Source organism: Micropterus salmoides, unplaced genomic scaffold, assembly GCF_014851395.1.
Source record: "Micropterus salmoides isolate LMB-PRFRI ecotype aquatic unplaced genomic scaffold, ASM1485139v1 Ms_hic_scaffold_17, whole genome shotgun sequence".
Lineage (NCBI taxonomy): Eukaryota > Metazoa > Chordata > Actinopteri > Centrarchiformes > Centrarchidae > Micropterus > Micropterus salmoides.
In genome coordinates this window covers 16,650,284-16,668,299 of record NW_024040817.1, presented here as the reverse complement: position 1 = coordinate 16,668,299, position 18,016 = coordinate 16,650,284, and the positions used below count along the sequence as shown (strand labels likewise).

Sequence of the window (18,016 nt, the reverse complement as noted above, 5' to 3'; positions counted from 1 at the left end):
AGGGTGGATTGGGACAGCACTTGTTCTCACAACACCGCCTTTGAGGCAACAAGGAGTTCATCTCCATCTCTTCTTTTTTCATCTTGTGTTGTTTAATGGCAGATTACATTCAGTTTAATGTTGTGTAACCTCTCTCCTCTGTTAAGCTTTTTTTTAAGCTTTTTTTCTTGAGCTATTCACAAGGTTTTATGGGTAGTCCTCGAGATCAGTGGTGAAATATCTCTGTTTAGAGGAAGATTGAGAGTAAAACATTCACTTAACACAGCAATAGTGTTGCATTGGGGGGCTTCGCCATGTAGGGTTTTGTGAAACTGTTCACATGTGGGACATGTGAAGTCACCAAAATTTAGAAGCAGAGTACAGACTTCCGGCCCAATTTAACCTACTCCCGAGGTGCATGGAGAATGGGAAAGGTCTAAAGAGATCAAAATACAAGCGTTGCTGGAGTTTTAAAGTCAACAAAATGTACCCAAGACTCCCTGTAAAGCAGAATCGATACCACAAGCTATTGGCCTATTTCTAAACTGCCATTTAAAGCAAAGGTTTTAGAAAAAGTGGTATTCTTGACAATTTTCAGCCATTGATGCTTGTTGGTTGCAGGCCACTGAAAAAGCTCTTGTCAAAATCTCCAATGATATCCTGATGCACTGTGTTTTGCTGGACTTTACTGCAGCTTTTGACAGTGTTTATCACTGTACACTGATTGATATAAGATGACAAATGTAGGTGACTCTGACTCGTGGTGTCCCCCAAGGCTCTGTTTTGGGTCCTATTTTGTTTACATTCTTCAGTATACATATTTTTGTTTACATTCTTTAGTAGCACTGAAGAGTTACTACACTACACACAACATTTTATAAGGAGGGAAAACATTTCCGTACTAGCCTCTAAATCTCATTAAACACTGACTAAACCAACTTTACAGCTGGTTGATTAAGTCAGCTGTAATGCAGCATGTATACAGCATATAGTGCAACGGTGCATCAGCACTACACAAGTTGTCACCAGCAAATTGACAGGAATTTGGACTCTAAGACTTGGTCCAGTTACTCATTAAATGTATATTTTACCACAATTATGCAGATCTAATTCAATCATCAAGACTTTTATTTTTTCATAATTGCCTAACCTCAATCAAAAGCAGGATGGGAAATTACCTCAGAGCATTTAATCCTAATAAAATTGTTCATAATATGCTCTAGTCAGCCTTATCCCTAAGGTGAAGAAAAAACGGGTGTCTCTTTAATCATTTGTTGGATGATCCATTTGAAGATCCTTTTGATCATTTTTGAGTTCTGCAAGGTCAGGCACCCGCCTACATTAGTGAGCTAATTCAGCTCTATATCACCAGATCACTGAGATGTTCTGATCAGGCACCTGAGGACACCTTTAAAAAGCATCTAAAGACTCACCACTTTATATCCACTTTTCTTTAGTTTCCTATACTTCTATAGTGTCTGTATTTTATGTATGTTAGTTTTTTATCTACTTATTTTGAAGCACCCTGTGATAAGGTGCTATATAAATTAACTTAACAACATTTCCTTAGTAACTTTACTACCTGAGGTAAAGCTGAGACTGATCATTTACCACAATTAATTTTAAGAGAATGTAACTGTCTTTATTCTGGCAGAAATGTTGCTCTGCTGTCTTCTCTTTAAAGAGAAATTTTACTGTGGTGTCTTGGATCCTCCCTCCATGAGTCTCTAAGGTGAAGGCCATGCTTAACACTGTTCATGCAAAATTGATACTAGGTGTCTACCTTCACTGTTTTGCATTTATCCTGGTTTGGATTTATAAACTTTATACAGCCTCCAGTATTACTCTGAATTGATCCAGTGTGAGAAGTAAGAGAGAAAAATCAACTTCTTGGATTGTCTAAATTCAGGGCAAATTGAATCTAGACCTTGTTGCAGTATAATAATACAATATGACTATAGTCAAGTAAATTACCAGAGAAAGATATGTTGAAGCCCTCGTATGAAATGGAAAAGTCAGAGATGAATCGTAGCTGGGCTTTGAAGTTGCCATAGAGACCAGCATTGATGTTGCTAGGCAACTCATTGCCGGTCAGGCGAGCCAGTGGTTGCAGGAAACTCCCGTTCTCAGTAACCAAGAGGTAGTCATGCTGGTCCTCCAGATGAAAAGAATTGAACTGAAACTGGACTCCTGTTAGAGACACAAACAGATGAGTAGATGGATAACAGAGAGAATCTATAGAAGTTTACTTTATTCCTAGCTCATCAATATGCAACCATGAAATAATTGAACAAAGCACAAATCATTTTACAGTGGGATTACAGCAGACTCAAATTATGGGCTGATAACATTTTAAAAGTGATCACATACCAACTTCTCTCTATATTGGCACTAACTAAAGCCATAAATATAAATATGAATGTAAATATGCCCCTCTGAATATTCTATAAACCATAAAGAACACTAAGAAATGTAATACAAGTTTGTAGTTGCAGTATAGCAGTAGCTGCTCTAATGTGTTTGCTACTTGCTACTGTCTCTCACTCTGTCTCTCTCTATTAAGGAGTGTGAATCAGTGTGTGTCTCTTGCCTTTCCCGTGGCTGACTTCAACAGTCCAGGTACAGTTGAGAGATGAAGGGTAGCTGTCTGGATAGCCAGGACTAAGGATGGTTCCCCAGGGACCTCTAACATCCCCACCACATAGAGCTGGATAGATTGAGAAAGACAGATTAGGGGGAGAGAGAGAGGGGGGGGGAGAGAGAAAGATGCGCAGAGACAGGGGACAGAAGGAGAGAGGTTAGCATCAGTTTTTTTGATAGCTAAAACAGATAATGTTTCCCCGTACCACTTCTAGAGTAGATACACACACGCATACCCACAAACAAATGCTATGAGAGAAGGAGAGACAGACAGAGATGGATACAGAGAGACCCTTTAAAACTTGTGGGTAGAAAGGTCTGTATGCATTGACAGCTGTGAAATTCCAGTTTTCTGATTTATTCCTCCCACTGTTGCACAGACATAAAATAATGATATAAATGATGTAAAATCCGACTCCCACTGGAATTATAAATAAGGATAAATTTTGATATAGTTTAATGTCCCTGAAACTAACTAAAGCCTGACAATGATTAACTGCATAGGTGATTCTGGTCATTCCTTATATACTGTATTTTGACAGCGCATAATGCTGAGCAATTGACAATACTGTGATTATGTTTAAAGAAATTTATCAGTGTAATTGCTGGTATTTGAATTATGCAAACTTATTTTTAGTTGTTTCACTTTAATAAATAGAAGACAGCTCTTAAACACATCTATTGTAGGTCAGTAAATGAGGCAGCAATGATGACAGTGTCATGTTGTGAGTGGCATGGTCACCAGACAGAAACAGCTCTCGCATAATTAGGGTAGCACTCTGAGTAGCCAGGGCTTCAGAGGAGCTTTCTGCGGACATACAAAATCTCTTTTAGATGTAGATACACTGAAGGTGAATGATAGCACCTCTCTCCAAAAGAACAAAAGGTACACTTCAGCTTCTCTGCTCTCATAATTAGCTGAAACTTGCTCCATGCTGTTAATTTAGTGTATCCCATACAATACTGTCCTCATGAGTGTATTACTGGGCATGATCAAACTTGATCAATCACATTTTAATGCCACTTTGTAAATACATATTTGTCTGGATTTGAATGTTTGGAATTGAAATATGTTGTTTTTACCATTAATAGCAATCATAGGTTCTGCATAAAACCAACTCAAAATCATTCAAGATATATATGAAGTGGTTATGTTGTGAGCCAGGTAATTTGAAAAAAAAGTTTAGAAAACGACATTATTGGAGTAATGGGAGTCACTGGTTAAAATGCAAAGTTTGTTGTTATATAACAAGAGACCATCTGGACAATAAGTGTACATTCTTTTACTGAGAAGTGTGGGGAAATTGAAACCAATTTGCAAGATTTTGTTGCTTTGGGATGCACAGTCTCTGAGCTAAAAATTGTTTTGAGGCAGAAAACTGAGACATGAAATAAAATCTCAAGAAAAACAAATGCTTGAATGTTATTTAAGGTAGTTTACACAACCGCACAATTCACAAGCTGCATAGAGGGCAACATCCATGAAATGTCTTTTGTTTCTGAATTTTTTTTTTCTGTTAATACAGTTGGATTTTAAGTGATTCAAAGCAGTGATATTCAAAGCAGCGAAGCAGCGCAGGTATTTCTACTCAAAACATTTTGAATCTTACAGTACAGCCTCAGGATGACCCTGCAAGTTCTGCACATGGTTCAGCTGTGCACATTGTTATGCAGTAAGAGACCTGTGCTCGCACAGAGGGGCTCAGAGTTGAGACCAGGTCCAAAAATCTGTTGCTCATTCGATGCATACTAATGCATGCATGTGTTGCAAGGTGCTTCATTTCTGCTCGCTCCAGTTGGTTCATCTTATAGCTGGCCGACCGGCCTGTCATTTCCTTAAAATGAACCTATAAAATGTCATAACATTACCTCAAAAGTGCAATGGTGGCAGAGCAGCTGGGAGAAGGTCAAACCTGAAAGTTCTGCAGAACTTTCCTTCAGGATGACAATTAACCATGTCAACTCTCAGAACTGCAGCCCAGACTACAACGTGTACATACCCTCTGCAATGGTGACCCCGCTACAACCATATAAAACAGGCCAGTCAGACATTGAAAATGTTCTCGAACTACAACAGAGCATCAGTATCTTTACTCTCAACCACCAGAGTTTTTACAACATCAGCATCCCTGAAACAAAGGTGAGGAGTATGAATATTTTTTAAACTAAACAAATACACACATACTGTATACACACAGCCTGACACACAAAGCTTGCATGTGCGCGCACACACACACACACACACACAGTACTATTAATTATTAATACTTTTCTGCCAGGAAGCTCTTAATGTTGAATGCTGAGCTATGTGAGCAATTTGAAACACTGCATTACATCTCTATCTCTGCCAGTTTCTTTCCCTCTATCTCCTTCTCATTCTCTTTCTATCTTTCTTTTAGATCTCCTTCCATCTCGTCTTTTCCTCCACCTCTATCCATTCGGAGGTCTTTCTCCATTCTCTCCTTCATTTAAATGAAGTTGGGTTCCACTGAAAAATCTATTTCTGTACTCCAAAAAAAGGTTGACAAGATCATTTAAATCATACTATGATTAATTTAAATTCATGTAACGGAATCCCCCAGCCTGGTTTATTGAGGTCATTCTTTAAATATAAACAGTAAATAAATTATTTGGGTATTTTTCAAAATCTAGTAATTAATTCTGTCTGTTTAGCTGATGCAATAATCTTGTCATTGTGTCTTAAATTTCACATATCACTACAAAAAATTAAGGAATATTGCTATTTTCATGTTTTCTAAGACAAGTATGAACAACATTTGATTTCTGCAACATTTTCCAGGGCTGAGTCGGCTGCCTGTGTCCTACTAGAATACATCATGTACTAGGTGATCATCAGGGTAGACCATTCCTCACCAACCACAGAAGAAAATAGTTTCTATATTTCTATAGGAACATACTTCGTAAACACAGTCTAATGGCATTCAATCCCACAAATTCCAGGCAGAGTGCTTGATGCTTATATGCTCAACTGCCTCCTCGGAGGAAACCACTGCCATTCCCTGGAACTGTGCAATTCAAATGTGGTTAATAAGTGAATGAGCCAACAAGCCAAATCAAGCAAGCCGCCACAAAACTGATGCAGCAGTGCCGCATCTCTCCTTTCCCCCTCCTCTTCTGCTTCACCAAGATTGGAATGAGAGAGACCAAGCCCCCCACCCCCTTCCTTGATTTGAGAGAGAAGAGAGAGGAGGTGACAGCCAACACAGGCTCTCGTCAACCTTACCTCAAACCTCTCTGTGTTCACAGGTTCACACAGGAGAGGAGGTGACAGGAGGCACATGGATAAAAGCACCCCATACACACACACACACACACGTATATGTGCTGACATTACACATGCGCGCACACACGTATATGTGCTGACATTACACATGCGCGCGCGTGCGCACACACACACACACACACACACACACAGTACATAGCCACAGATCTCTAATCTTCTCCTCAAATCATCCCCTATCAGTCACAGCAGCCTTCACTGCAAATTGCCCCGGCGTACACCCAGGTGTGTGTGCGTGCGCGCGTGTGCGCGCGTGTGAGATTCAACCAGTGGTTTTGTCGCAGAACAACATGTTCTATATGACTCAGCTCCCCATTTAAGGATGGAGGGCGCCACCGCTGATCTTTTTCACACACCTCTGCTTCTTTGTATCCTTTTCTATTAACTAAACATTCTTAATTTTGTCTCAGAAATGTTTAGTTAAGTTAAGTCTCTCTGAAAAAAGAACAAGTTATAAAATGCATTATTTGGTAAAAAGGAATCTCATTTTTGAGAAGTGGCCACTTCACTTTTCAATCTTCAGTGACATCATTAGCAGGACTGCAGTCACGTTGACCTTCTGCCATGTCATGTCAGGATGTGATCCCACACAGTCTCGGCACCAACATCCAGGTGAAATGTTGTGTGAATTTAATGTATTGGTGGTAAATATAGTGATCATATAATAATGTAAGTAAAATAAAACTAACTTACATCTAATGATCAATTATACAGAGCAGAGGATGATGATGTTTAGGTTGTCAGGTTAGTAAGTTATCAACATACATTATCTAAAAAGGCATGGCAGTCTTATCTAAGTCTGTATACAATAGTTTGGAGATTAATTTGAACATTTCATTACTTATTTAAACATGCCATCTCATGTTTATGAAGGTCGGCTGCAGCAGGGTACTTACCGTCACATGTAGGTAAGGGGTGGCTCCACCAGTGGTTCTTCTCACATACTAGCGGCTCCTCATGGCTGAGTCTGTAGCCAGAATCACAACCAAATGATACAGTGGACCCGATGGAGAAATCCTGTCCATAGCGAATACCATTGACAGGGATACCAGGGTCTAGGCATGAGTAGCTGTCCACTGTAACACCTGGAAAAAAAAAAAAAATCAGATGTCTTAATAGTATGAACACACATAAAACTAGACGTTTATCTTAAGTTTGATCTGCCTAATCAGAAACTCACAGATGCATTTGTTTCTGACTTACTTTCATATAATATTTTGAAGCCAGCATTTGATCGGCTGTTATCGGTGGTAAACAGCAGATAAAGAAAGTTGCTGCTGCTGAACAGGAACTGGGGCACCTGGGTACCATTAAAGGAGCCAACCAGAGGAGACAGGAGGTTTGGCCCATCATGGATCTCCAGAAAATCATAACCCAGCTCTGTCTGGAATCTGAGAGACAACAATATCAGAACATCACACACTTTCTTCACATAATGCTGGATCTGTTTGCAGCCTTCATATGCAAACATTACAGTGAGAGCTTGTCAAGGAAGCATAAAGATGTTGTTGTTCTAGCAGTATATTCCTTTTGAGGTGCTTGAACTGAAAGCTCATAAGGTCACTTGAATCACTTTGATGACCAACTGGTCCTTAAAAACTTCTGACTCTACATCCTATTTGAAATGTATACTTTCTGTATATGTTTTTTTGTTAAAGTTTACGTGCAGCAGGAAGACAGGGGGAAAAAAAGTTTAAGAGGTCCAGTCTGTTAAGCCCTCTACCAATATTGTTAAATGCACTTTACAATGAAATAAAACTGAAACAGAAACTCAAACCAATGAAAAATGATTTTATAGGATCCTCAAAAGCCTTGCTTCTATCACCAGTTCACAGCTCCAAGAACATATAACATAAACCAAAATATAACCCGGCCTCACTGTACAATCCACTATTAATTATAGGGTCTATGAAATTTAAAAGATGATTATTATATTCTTGGTGAATCCCCATAAACTTCAAGTCTTGTAAATCTTTGCTTGTCAGAAATAATTGATAGTGATTCTGAAGAATCTGCACACTTCTGCCCGTTCAGAGCCCTGAGAGTCTTGAAAATATGCAGAATCAAAGAATTATGCCACCCACCTGTCAAATGTGATTTTAATGGAGCGTCCAGGTTCTGATTCAATCACCCACTCACAGCTGAGGGAATCTTTATAGTAACCAGGCCACCCAGGAGAAAGAATCACTCCATTCGGGGCTGAATAGTGGCCTCCACATGGGGCTGGAGAAGGAGAGGAGGCAAAAAGAGTGAAGTTACAGAAGATATAAAGGAGAGAAATAAAAGCGTTGAAGCTGTGCCCTTTATTTGTATCAAAACTAGAATAAAACTTTTATTCAGTCAATATTCTTGTTTGAAAGTTGGTTTTCTGTAACAGTAAACCTCCTGATGAACCACTGAATTCAAGAAGCATACTCTGATTACACAATTAAACAATAGCAGACCATGATTTTACAGTTACTTTGGATAACTAGCTACAGTCCTACTGGAGACCTCCTCCTCACGTGATCAGTCTTAAGACAATATGATTCCTTTTGATTTAGTTTCTTTATTAAATATATATGTAGGTTTTTAGGCTTGACTTTTATGGCCACTTGGGTGGCAACACAACAAGTTGTAAACACAACACTGATATATGGTATGGTAGCAAACTGTTGCCTATTTACACATCGAAAAGACAGGGAGCAACATTAGAATTCTTCAGGAGTTGTGTTTCTGGCCACCTGATCCAGTCCAATATTTATTCTATAAGTTCTGTTTTGATCTCCACTAACCCCAGAGGAAAATAGCTGTCTGTTGAGGTGCCCCACTATGTTGTTCATTTTGTCTGTCTGCCTTTTGTGGCTGACCACGTGGCATACAGTGAGTTTTTGTATGATCTTTTTCATTGAGAACAGCTGCCTGCTGCTGCTGGAAATGACCCTGATGAAAGTCAGAGTGAATCAAAAAAGTTGAAAATGGCAATCCATAAACCCAAAACAATGAGCTGAAAGAAGCTAAAACACAACTATTGATAGGGCAGCATTAAACATACTGTAACCAAAAGACTGATCATTATACAGTTCCCTGTCTTATTCAGTATTATCCTTAATTATTAAAGTAAGATAAATATTTAATTGCACTCAACATACTGTAAAGATGCCATTAAATGCAAACTACATTGCAAATATAAATTAATTAAAGGAACATGAACCAGCATATTCATTGCCATCATTCATAACTATAAATGAGAATTTTTAAGCAGATGGTAACCGTTATCAGAAGGTTACATTAGCCAGGAGCCATTCTGTTCTGCTCTTCTTTTGAATTTGATCTTTTTTAGAGTTTAACCTCGTGCTTGAAGTCAATTTGCTAAATACAAGTGAGTGGATTTTGTATCCAAGAAGTTATAGACATACATTAGCTACCACGGATCTGGAGACATTAAATGACCCGGAACACAATTAACACAGCCTTTCCTTTTACCATCAACAGTTCTGTCAACAGTTCTATGTTCTGAAGTATCTGAAATTAATTATATCTCCTGTTGGAACTAAATTACTTATATATTCCATTTTAGATTAACAGGTATATTTCTATGTTTCTGTTCTTCCATACAAGCTTTTAATTACACTGTGCGCTAATGCCACCTTGAAAAATTATTATATTTCTAAATATTAATATAATTATTCTTATTGTATATGAATGATAAATGGCAGTGTTATGGTGTGAAATGGATATAATTATATAAACAATAACATACTTCACTTTAACTTTTGAAGGACGGGGTCATGGTGTTTTCTAACTTTTATAACATACTTAATAATTATATCTAACAATGTTTAACTGTGGCATCTGTGGCAGCAGTGTAGTTCTTTCCTTGGATATTTGGGTTTACTGGCCACCTTCATGTATTTTTCCCTCTAATTTCCACCTCCCAAGTCTTTATGCTGTAGAAATGATGGTTTATTGGATGAGATATTGTTCCGTAGTTATTAATTGAATCAGCAATCTCGTCAATATTTACCTTCACACTTAGGGATGGGCCCACTCCACATGACTTTTCCTTTTTCTAACTGACAGGAGATTGTCTCGGTTCCTTGGGTTTTGATAAAACCATCCTCGCAGACCACAGAGATAGAGCTGCCAAGCTGGAAGCTGTCTCCAAAGCGGCGAGCGTTGATGGGAATGCCAGGGTCTGGGCATTCATTATGGCCAAATGCTGCGTTAAAAAAGTTACAAGGAGACACAGATATGAGGAGGAATATATTGGAGACTAGACGCTCACAGAGAGAGACACACACACACAAGAAATGTTATTAAAGAATATGAGACCTATACTTAACGAGCACTCACAGGCTACATTTGGTCATCATTTTGATGAAATTTCTGAGAACTAATCATATAGATCTATGGCTGCAACGTGACGTCTTTAGAGTTCAGTCCTGGCAAGGAAAACGTCTATAAATTTCTCCTGTAATCTGTCTGTCCTATATTCCCGCTCTGACTTTCTATATCTTTGCTCATATGCTCATTTCTCATGCTACAATATATTTTCACTGTGCGTGGGTTGGATCTAAGCAATATAACTTGTGATAAAAGTCATGTGAGCATGTCTGCTTTGAGATATGTTCTGGCTCATCAGATTAAGAAGGCTGTATAGATCCAACCTAAATATGCCCGTGTTTTGCCAGTTGAAGCAATCCAGTGTAATCAGATGATAAAGAGATTTAAAAATGACAAATGCAGTCACCCAAAAAATAAAATGGTGTGAGCTGAAATCGCAGATACACTGTGAGGAAATGTGCGGACAGAACACTTCAACATTTTGGGTAATATGTCTGCCATCAAACCCACAGTCAGATGAGAAGATCAATATCAATTTCCATTTCTGTTTGTCTGGTATAGAGACGTGTTTAGCTTAAATTAGCTCAAAGACTGCAAGCCGGGGCAAACAGTTCGCCACCATCAGAAATGAACAAATACGCCTTCCAACAAATCCAAAACTCCTATTTACTGTACATGTTGTATCCTGTTGTCTGGCAAGCTAGTCATCAATGCATCTAAGACTCACCTGGGTTTTGATCAATTACAAAAGTTTGCACAGCTGACAACTTCACAATGAAGACAGAACTCCTGAGATGTTAACTGCTCCTAAAACACTAATGTCTTGGTTTCTATTTTGACACAAGGTATGATGTTTAAAAAAGGCAATTTGAAAGTTTTTGGAAGGTGTATTGTTTCACATCTGACGGAACTAGGCTAACTGTTTCCACTCGTTTCTAGTCTTTGTGCTAAGCAAGGCTAAACACATCCTGGACCTCTCTGTACTGGACGCATAGAGATGAAAAGGATATGACTCTCTGTACGACAACAAACAATGCCCAAAAAATTTTTTTCCTCTTCCTCTTTCCTCTGCAACCTACACCTCTATTCTTAGCTGCTGTGTTGAGCACATGACCCTCTTGGATCGATGAAGTTTGTCTTTTATATTTTCCAGAACAAGTCTTTGTGTTGTTGAAGCCTCCATTCTGATCTAACTATTAGTACATTAGCTAACTAACTAAAATGAAAATCCAAACTAGGGATGGAGGTGGGAGGGGGGTCGCACCTGCTGGATGGATAAATACATCGCTAGAGGTCTAGGCTGAAAGTCATGCATAAAATTCATATACTGTCATATGAGAAGTGCCGTTTTATAGCTTCAAAACAAAACAACAACCCCTCAGACTCAGAATTATTCTCCTGCTAAAGAAAATAAATAAGATCCTTCTGTTCTTCGTTTTCCTGCCATAGACATGTATCAAACTTATCAATATACTGTGGCCACATTTCACCCTGTTTTGCAACAGAGCAAAATAAATTGGTATGTCCCTGTATTTCAATAGGAAAGCAGAAAATAAATCAAATAGAAAAATGACATACTACTGTATGTGATATTAAATCCTCTTCCTGACATAGAGTGATCAGCCTGAAACTCCAGCCTCAGTGTGTTGGTATTGGACGTCAGATGGGAAGGACTCTCAGCTCCAGAGAACCTCCCAATGACAGTGGCATCATTTGTCTCTCCATCTTTCACAGTTAGGGAATCGTAGGGTGCTTCGAGGTCAAAGTCATTAAATGCCAAGTGGATTCTGGAGCCTGGATCTGATTGGATGAGCCAGACACAGTTCATGTTGTTCCCATAGCCTTCTGGGTAATCTGGGGAGAGGACAGTTCCGGAGGGAGCTGTGAAGTTGGACATGCAGGGGACTAGGGGAGGAAGAGAAGTATAGAAACGCAGACAGAGACCGTCAGACAAACAGACAGTGGGGAGAAATGAAAAAAAAAATAGAGAGAAGGAGAAATTTTCTGTTAAATATTCATTGCTACAGCATCATCGGTCATCATCTGCTCCAGGCCATAATAAACTCTGTACTGTCACCATGGTGACAGGTCAGACTGAATGTTATCAACATCACAGAAGAGCACATGCCATGTTTTTCCCCCTCTGCAGCCATATTCCTGAAAATCATCTCTGAATAATTTTAATACTTACATATGCATATGGGGATATTTGCTGACCACTGATTGTTGTCTTGGCAGGAGATAGTTTTCTCTCCAATCAGCTCGAAGCCAAACTGGCACTCAAACCTCAGGATTCCTCCATTTAAGAAGCTGTCCCCTTCTCTTATTCCATAGAGGGGAGTTCCAGGGTCGCCACAACTCTCCTTGTCTATTTCTGTAAAGGCACAGTTTCAGAAGGAGACATTAATATCTGAGTGTTATTCCTCTGTGCCACAGACCTCTATTATTGTTCAAAAACTATTAAAGTGCACCAATAAGCCAAATAGTTGGTCTGGTTGACGTGTTTCTTCATTAACTTGAGCACTATTTATTTTGAGTCAATTCCACATAATGTCCTGCTGCTGTTAATATTCATTAGAGCACCAAATCTGTCTTAATCAGCAGCAGAAAATAGTTCCCAACAAATGTACTCTTTTCTCCTGTTTGAGTAATGTACTAATAACTACATTTCCCAGCTGTTTTAAGATTTTTCTAGGAATAAAAGTCCATATGTGAGACCCATTTTTAAATATTTATATCTTTAGTAGGGGAGGTGATGTTGCAGTGGCTAACACACATGCCTTTGGTGTGAGAGACAAGGGTTCAAATCCCCATTGTGACACATCCACCAATGTGTCCCTGAGCAAGACACTTAACCCCTAGTTGCTCCAGAGGTGTGCGACCTCTGACATGCTTAGCAATTGTAAGTCGCTTTGGATAAATGAATAAATGTAATGTAAATGTAGTAGTAGAGGGTGTGGGGCTGAGAGTTGCAGGGGAAGTCTACACATTGCTACTTTTGGACTTTTTACGGGTTTTTTTTACAAAAGAAAAATAATAAATATTTCTGGCCAAATCATTAAGGATGGATCTTGACCTAACCTAATAAGCTAGTTTATTTTAGATAGAGCCATAGATATCTCAGCCACTGTATAGCAATAACTTCTGACATACAATAGGGTAGGTATAATAGAATAGCAAGCTTAATCACAACTAAAAACACTGGCATCAAGGTGGTTTATATTGTGACAGTTAGTAACACTATTTGGTTATGAGACAAAGTCAATCGTCACATCTCAGAGATAAAAAAGAAAATATTTGTCACAAAGAACTTACATAACATTGGTCATGCAGAAACTAAGAAAATGAGAGATATAACATACAGTACAGAGGGTTGAAACACTGCTAATTTGCTTGCACCGAATAACCTGAGGAGGAGTATCAGCAGCGGTTACCACTAAGTTCTTTTTATTTAAAGTTTGTTATCATCAGGTGTTCACATTTGTGTTTTTTCTATACAGCTGCATGTTCAAAGGAAGTTAGAGCCAGAATCTGTAACTCACATTTATTTATTTTTTTAACTTAAGTGAGTAAGTGAATATATTTGGCAGCTCACGTATGTTGAGTTTAATTTCAATAATATTTGTGGTCACCATGCAGCGTTATCTCGCTCAAATACCCAGTGGTCATCTTTCCCTGCTGTGAAACACTGTCATGCTACAAGAGCTCATCATCCAACTGAAATACACTACCAACTAAATAGTCTTCCTTGAAGATGATTGGCTGTTGGTTTGCTGCGTCAGGCGAATTTTTTGAAATGCTTCTACTTCTTAGTTCACAAAGCCTGGAGCAAGTTTGTATTAATCTCTTTCTGTATACCTCGTTCCCCCGAGTTTGCAAGTATTCACGACACCCCTTTTTTTCCCCCACATTCAGTCTGACCATGAAGTTAGACAGATCCTTCTTTGATTCTATATAAAGGTGCCACTGTGTCACCATTCTCTTTAAAATTTTGTGTATGATATTTCTGGAAATATACCCAACTATTTCCCCAGCCTTTCTCTCCTTTATGCCCCTGCTTTCCTGTATTATTTACAGGAGTGGCCCATGGCAGGAAGTAAAGGTGTGTGCTTTGTGCTAGTCTATGTGCGTGTGTGTGTGCGTGTCCGAGCGCATGCGTTTGTGATGTATTGCATTAATTTCCATCATGACATCGTCTTTATGAGAACCACAGACTCAACCAATCACAACCTGCCTAACACGCAAGCTTGTGGTCTGAACACACACAGACACTCACACACACACACACACACACACACACACACACACACACACACCTAGCAGAAGAATAGAGAACAAATTGCTTTGGAGAGAAAACAGGCCTACTGCCGGAACATTCCTATACTTGTACACTCTCTCTCTCTCTCACTCACACACACACACACACACACACACACACACAAAGCCACAAAATCCCACATCCACAGACAGCCTCTCCCACAGAATCACATACAGGGATACACACATCTCTCTCTCTCGCTCACTCGCTCGCTCGCTCACACACACACACACACAAATAATCCTATTGTGTTTGTAACAACAAGGCTGACGGATTCACAAAGGGGATTAGGCTTCTTAAAGCGTACGTATGTGTGTGTGTGTGTGTGAGTGAATGCGTATGTGTGTGCAACTTCGATATTATGTTTGCGATTGCGCATTGAGCCCCATTCCATCCTGCTCTATAATACTCCATCATGCCCACAGAATATTGTCCTTGGGAATACACATGTGTGCATGCAAACTCCACACACACACAAACACAGATAAAAGAAGTGTAAATGCACTACCTTTAAAGATCTGAGTGACTAAGGTAATAGCTTTTGGGGGATAATGAGATTGGAGAAAAAAAGCTTATTGGCTGTTTCTCTTTTGTGACCATTGTGGAATTGATTTTCCGGCTAGGCTGCTAATAGTAATCGAATGCTGAATGTATAGTCATATGCATTCTGATGTTTGTCATATGCTAAAAACTGTCTTTTGCAAGGTCTGACTGTTGCTGTGCTTTATTTTCATTAGGTGTATCCCTTACCAATGTCTCCAAAACAAAAGTAAGATGCATTAAACTTATTAAACTGCAAAAAATACTAATATGAGTTATCTATAATAGCCACAGAAGAAGAGGAATTGAGTGGATAGTCTTCTGTACACTCAAGCAGGTTTGCTGTGTGGGGAAGAAATGAGAAATCCAGTCTGGCTAATTAGCTTATGGTTGTCTGAATATGTGACCTAAAGGGAGTGGCTCAAATTGACTTGTTCACACTGTAGACATCAGTGAGGAGTGTCTGTTGAATTAAAATGATCCCATTTATTACACTCATAGTATTGACATTTTGTCAGCCTCTCTTGGGTTCCAAACCAGGCCGCAGAGGAGCTTTTGAGGATTGAATTGATAGGAGATGTGTATGAGAAAGACATCAATTTTCTGTTCTCATTAAAACACAAAATCTCTGCTGGCCCTTGTTATATAAAGTGCAAAAAAAACGTTTTTTAAACTCGATGGTGTAACTCCCATATACCTGTTACTCTCGGTAAATTGGACATCAGGATCACAGATAATAATTGGGCTGTTTTCTTTGATCTGGACACATCACGGGGCAGAAAAACATCACTCCAGTTGGCTGTAAAAACTCCTCAACTACAGGCCCGTACTTTGCCTCATCATCATCCTGTAATAGTCTTGTGATTCCATAATCATCAGTGAATTTCAGGATGTGCCTATCCTCATAAAGATTCCTGCCTGTACAGAGAGTACAGGTGAGAGAACAGGACACCCACATCTCAAAGGCATTTTTGCAATGTTTGTTCCCCTGAGGTGTTGTGTTGTCGCTTCATCTACCAATCGGAGAACAGCATGTTAGAAAATCTGAATAAATAACTAAACAAATGTTACATCAGTGAACACACCATTACCTTAGTACACTGTGATATATCAAAACAAGGGAGTAAAACCAATAAAAGCTTGCCAAGACTATACTTAAGAAAGGTTAAAGCAGCCTTTTCAAAATGTCTCTTCTGCTTGTAGTAAAAACAAAGAGTCTAATGAGCTCTAAACCATCTGGAGCTGCTTCTTGATGAGCCTTTCAAATGACTTCATGACCAATGACGGCCAAAACAGTATCTTGTATGTTCACCAATGCTTAGTCAATCCCTCCCCATATTAGTATTTAGAAGATCCCACTGTTAGGGAAGTTGCTATTAAAGGTTGAAATGACCATCAGTCTTATTAGAAATCAGGGTAATTCTTCAAATAGTCACTGTGTTAGCCAATGCCATATATGATTTGGAATGTATGGCATATATTATTGTGGCCTAATGAGAAAAACAATCTATTTTTCTTTTTACAATGGATTTTGACTAAATGAACTACAGGTATAGTATTTCAATATCAGTAACACTGATGGCTACATGCGGACTGAACATTACATGAATCAATAATTCAAGACGGAAAAATGAAATGCTGTTTACAGTTCTGTGATAAAGGAAGCTCTGCCCTTCACAGGGCACACTCTGAAGCATACAGGCACATACGCATATGTGCAGACATGCGCGCATACACACACACAACCAAAAAAGCGACTGGCTTTGGCTCACTACCCCAATACGAAGGTTATTGACTGTAAAATTGTACCACATTTCTGGGTATGTTGTGAATGAATATTTCATGAATTCATATTTCATGGCGTTTCAGCCGCTCTGAATGAAATGCTATTTAGTGCTGTGTGATTAAAAGGCTCAGCACCTGGACTACTGTGCTGCAACAGGATCGAGATCCTGTGGGACGCAACACAAATCTTATGAGTGCAAGATATTTTCACTATAACGCTGGTCGGAGCAAGAGGTCAGCATTATTATCGCAGGATGAAATTTCAAGTATATAAAAATGAGACACTGCTGTTATTGAGCTTAACCATGCTAATAAATGCTTTGTCCTTCAGTAAATGATATGTATCAAAATGTGATACCAAATAAAGCTCAGTTGCACTTCAGTTTATCCCTCCTGTGGCCTCCTTCACTACCTTTATCTAGTTCTCTCTTAATCTCTCAATTTAGACGAGCCAGCTTCATACATTTTGTTAAACATCAGTAATATGAAACAACATTTCAACCTTTGATCCAATCTGATCTGCTAATCTACACTTACTTTCCAAAAACAGACACACTTGCAGTCAAACACAGAAATGTATGGGTGCACAAAAGCAGGGAGATATGAAGAAGGCACACACACACACACACACAGATTGCAGTCTCTCTGTCCCTCTCTGCAAAAAGGCACATCCACTACAGAGCCATCGAACCAGGGGTCAATGGTGCTGTAAAACTCCACCTTGACATCTTTCCCTCCTGTAAAATACGTCACATTTTAAAAACCATAAAAAGCAGATCAAAAATCCAATATAAAATCTCAAAAGTAAGAGGTGACATTATGACTTGGTGATGGGATCCTGGTCAAGAGAAGAAAAAGGAAGGGACGACAAAACAAAACAGTGATGTTTCAGTAACATTCAAATTCAGGAATAATAGTGGGTAAGATAATAGCATGCTAAGAGATAAACCTAGTAACATCTAAATAAAAAGCATTTGTCATGAGATTAACACATGTACCACGTAGCCCTGTTTTACTACTGGCTGTGAAGCTGGCACTTGACGTTTATGCTGCACTTCGTAGTCTCCTAGCACAGCGTTATATAACACAGGATGATAGGATAATGCTAGAGCGATGCACTCAAAAAA

General features: G+C 39.0%; 1 protein-coding gene across 1 annotated transcript in view; it reads right to left on the bottom strand.

Annotated features, from left to right (window-relative positions):
- csmd3b (CUB and Sushi multiple domains 3b) overlaps window positions 1–18,016 on the bottom strand; it is a 236,710-nt gene that overhangs the window by 82,231 nt on the left and 136,463 nt on the right. The window contains exons 11-18 of the mRNA XM_038725460.1: window positions 12,438–12,620; window positions 11,825–12,151; window positions 9,927–10,121; window positions 8,005–8,143; window positions 7,124–7,311; window positions 6,817–7,005; window positions 2,570–2,686; window positions 1,954–2,169 (exon numbers count right to left, since the gene is read on the bottom strand). Of these exons, the coding sequence (XP_038581388.1) occupies window positions 1,954–2,169; window positions 2,570–2,686; window positions 6,817–7,005; window positions 7,124–7,311; window positions 8,005–8,143; window positions 9,927–10,121; window positions 11,825–12,151; window positions 12,438–12,620 (1,554 nt within the window). The remainder of the gene's footprint in view (window positions 1–1,953; window positions 2,170–2,569; window positions 2,687–6,816; window positions 7,006–7,123; window positions 7,312–8,004; window positions 8,144–9,926; window positions 10,122–11,824; window positions 12,152–12,437; window positions 12,621–18,016) is intronic.